This window comes from Mus pahari, chromosome 1, assembly GCF_900095145.1.
Source record: "Mus pahari chromosome 1, PAHARI_EIJ_v1.1, whole genome shotgun sequence".
NCBI classification, from domain to species: domain Eukaryota; kingdom Metazoa; phylum Chordata; class Mammalia; order Rodentia; family Muridae; genus Mus; species Mus pahari.
In genome coordinates, this window is record NC_034590.1 from 111,987,564 (window position 1) to 111,989,402 (window position 1,839).

Sequence of the window (1,839 nt, forward strand, 5' to 3'; positions counted from 1 at the left end):
CTACCCATTCAGAGAGTCCTTCTAAAATAGCTCTGGAAAAAGAACTCAGGAAGGCTAGGTGGGAACTATTATTGGAATATTTTGGTCCTCTTTCTTATAAAAGTTCTCTGGGGCCTTTGAGGATCCAGGGCTATAGAGCAATGAATTATCAGCTCCTAGCTGCCATCACCCATGCCTTCCAAAGACCTCTAGCTCCTCTCTATCCAGCTAGAAGCATCAGGAGTGGAGGGGGGGTCATGGTCCTCCCAGACAACTCAGGGTGGGGGTTATAGGCTACCTGACAGTATTGGTTATCTTGGGGGAAGGAACTGTATATGTTCCAGGTTTGGTCTAACAGGTACTTGTGGGAGGTACCCAGGGAGCCAGGAGAAAACTGGGGATATAGAGAGAACCAAAGAAGACTTGGGTAGACCCTTTATGGGCTATTGTGGCCAGGCAGATAGATAGATTAAGCTGTGGCTATCCCGCCAGCCTCACTCATGTCTCCCGGTCCCATGTATGCACATGCACATACACACAACTTGTGCTCATTCAAAGGTTTTATTCATTGCAGAGGGGTGGGCTGGATAGTGGTGGGTCTAGTTGCAGTAGTTCTCCAGTTGGTAGAGGGAGCAGATGCTGGTGCAGCACTGATCTACAATGCCACGCTTCTGCCGGGCCACCTCCAGTGCCAAGGTCTGAAGGTCACCTGCTCCTGGGCCTCCACCCAGCTCCAGTTGTGCCACTGCCAGGGAGGTTGTGTCAGAGCAAGCCAGAGCATCAACAGCACAGAAGCAAAGACACATAGGACAATCCAGTCAGGAGTAGCTGAGCAACCTCCTACTACCCTAGGTTTTCTCTCCCCTTAATCTCTGCAGGTGGCAGGGGTTGCATGACTGTGGGACAAGTCACTGGTCATGGATGGACACATGGGCCTCCAAAGCCTACTTATCCTCAGTCAGTGCAGTGCTCTATGAGGGCCCTAAATCAGTACCTATCCTGGGATCTAGCCACATGTCCCAAGTTACTAACACTGAGGAATTCTTACGCATTCCTGGCAGCTGCCATGTTTACATATGTCTAGCTGCCCCCAGAAACATGTCCCTACTCCCTGGTTATCCCAAGACCCTCCACACCGAGGACACAATTTACAAGGTCCCAAGGGTAAAGAGAACCAGGGTAGCTAGCACTGGGAACAGAATTCAGGGGCAGAACTCACCTTGTGGGTCTTCCACTTCACGGCGGGACATGGGTGTGTAGAAGAAGCCACGCTCCCCACACACCAGGTAGAGAGCCTCCACCAGGTGGGAACCACAGAGGTGCTGCTTGACAAAAGCCTGGGCGGGGTGGGACTCCCAGAGGAAGAGCAAGGCCAGCAGGGGCAGGAAGCGCATCCACAGGGCCATGTTGAAACAATGACCTGGAAGATAGGCTGGGTTGAGGCTAGCAAAAGTTCCACATAAGAGAGTAGTCCATATCCTCCTTCAAGTCCCTGAGGTCTTAGCTGGGGAGCCAGGCCCACCGAGAAGAGTACATACCTGCTTGCTGATGCTTTTTGATTGTAGCTGATCACTTAGGGCTGGGGGTTACTGGGTCCCCACTAGCTTTATAGCCCAAAGCACCTCCTCTCTGCCCCCTGGACTTTGCTGTTTGGCCCATTAAGGGCTCCAGGTGGGGTGGGTCAGCAGATGGCCAGAGGGGCTGAAGCTGCAGTTTCCAAACACTAGCCCAGTGCTAGGTCTGCAGAAAGCACTCATTGGACGTCAACACCTCTACTTATCCCTAGGGTAATTAGAGTCTTAACAAGGGGCCCTGATGGCCTGATGAACCAGTTCACAGCAGGAGACATTGTTCCAGAGT

General features: G+C 52.3%; 1 protein-coding gene across 2 annotated transcripts; it reads right to left on the minus strand.

Annotated features, from left to right (window-relative positions):
- Positions 1-521: 521 nt before the first annotated feature.
- On the minus strand, positions 522-1,578 carry LOC110326410 (insulin-2). 2 transcript variants are annotated; one of them, XM_021204833.1, is made up of 3 exons: positions 1,514-1,578; positions 1,199-1,399; positions 522-724 (listed from the first exon to the last, which is right to left on the minus strand). In XM_021204833.1, the coding sequence occupies exons 2-3, from the start codon at positions 1,383-1,385 to the stop codon at positions 579-581; spliced, it is 333 nt and encodes a 110-aa protein (XP_021060492.1). In that variant the 5' UTR covers positions 1,386-1,399; positions 1,514-1,578; the 3' UTR covers positions 522-578. The 2 variants fall into 2 exon arrangements, with proteins under 2 accessions (XP_021060492.1, XP_021060484.1); XM_021204825.1 differs by having other exon boundaries at positions 1,199-1,411.
- Positions 1,579-1,839: the final 261 nt, after the last annotated feature.

What these genes read in the sequence shown, in the direction of transcription:
- LOC110326410 (XM_021204833.1), bottom strand. Translation starts at nt 1,385, where the DNA reads ATGGCCCTGTGGATGCGCTTCCTGCCCCTGCTGGCCTTGCTCTTCCTC. An exon ending in TGAAGTGGAAGACCCACAAG is followed by an intron (nt 725 to 1,198) that starts GTGAGTTCTGCC and finishes CCTCCCTGGCAG; the next exon opens with TGGCACAACTGGAGCTGGGT.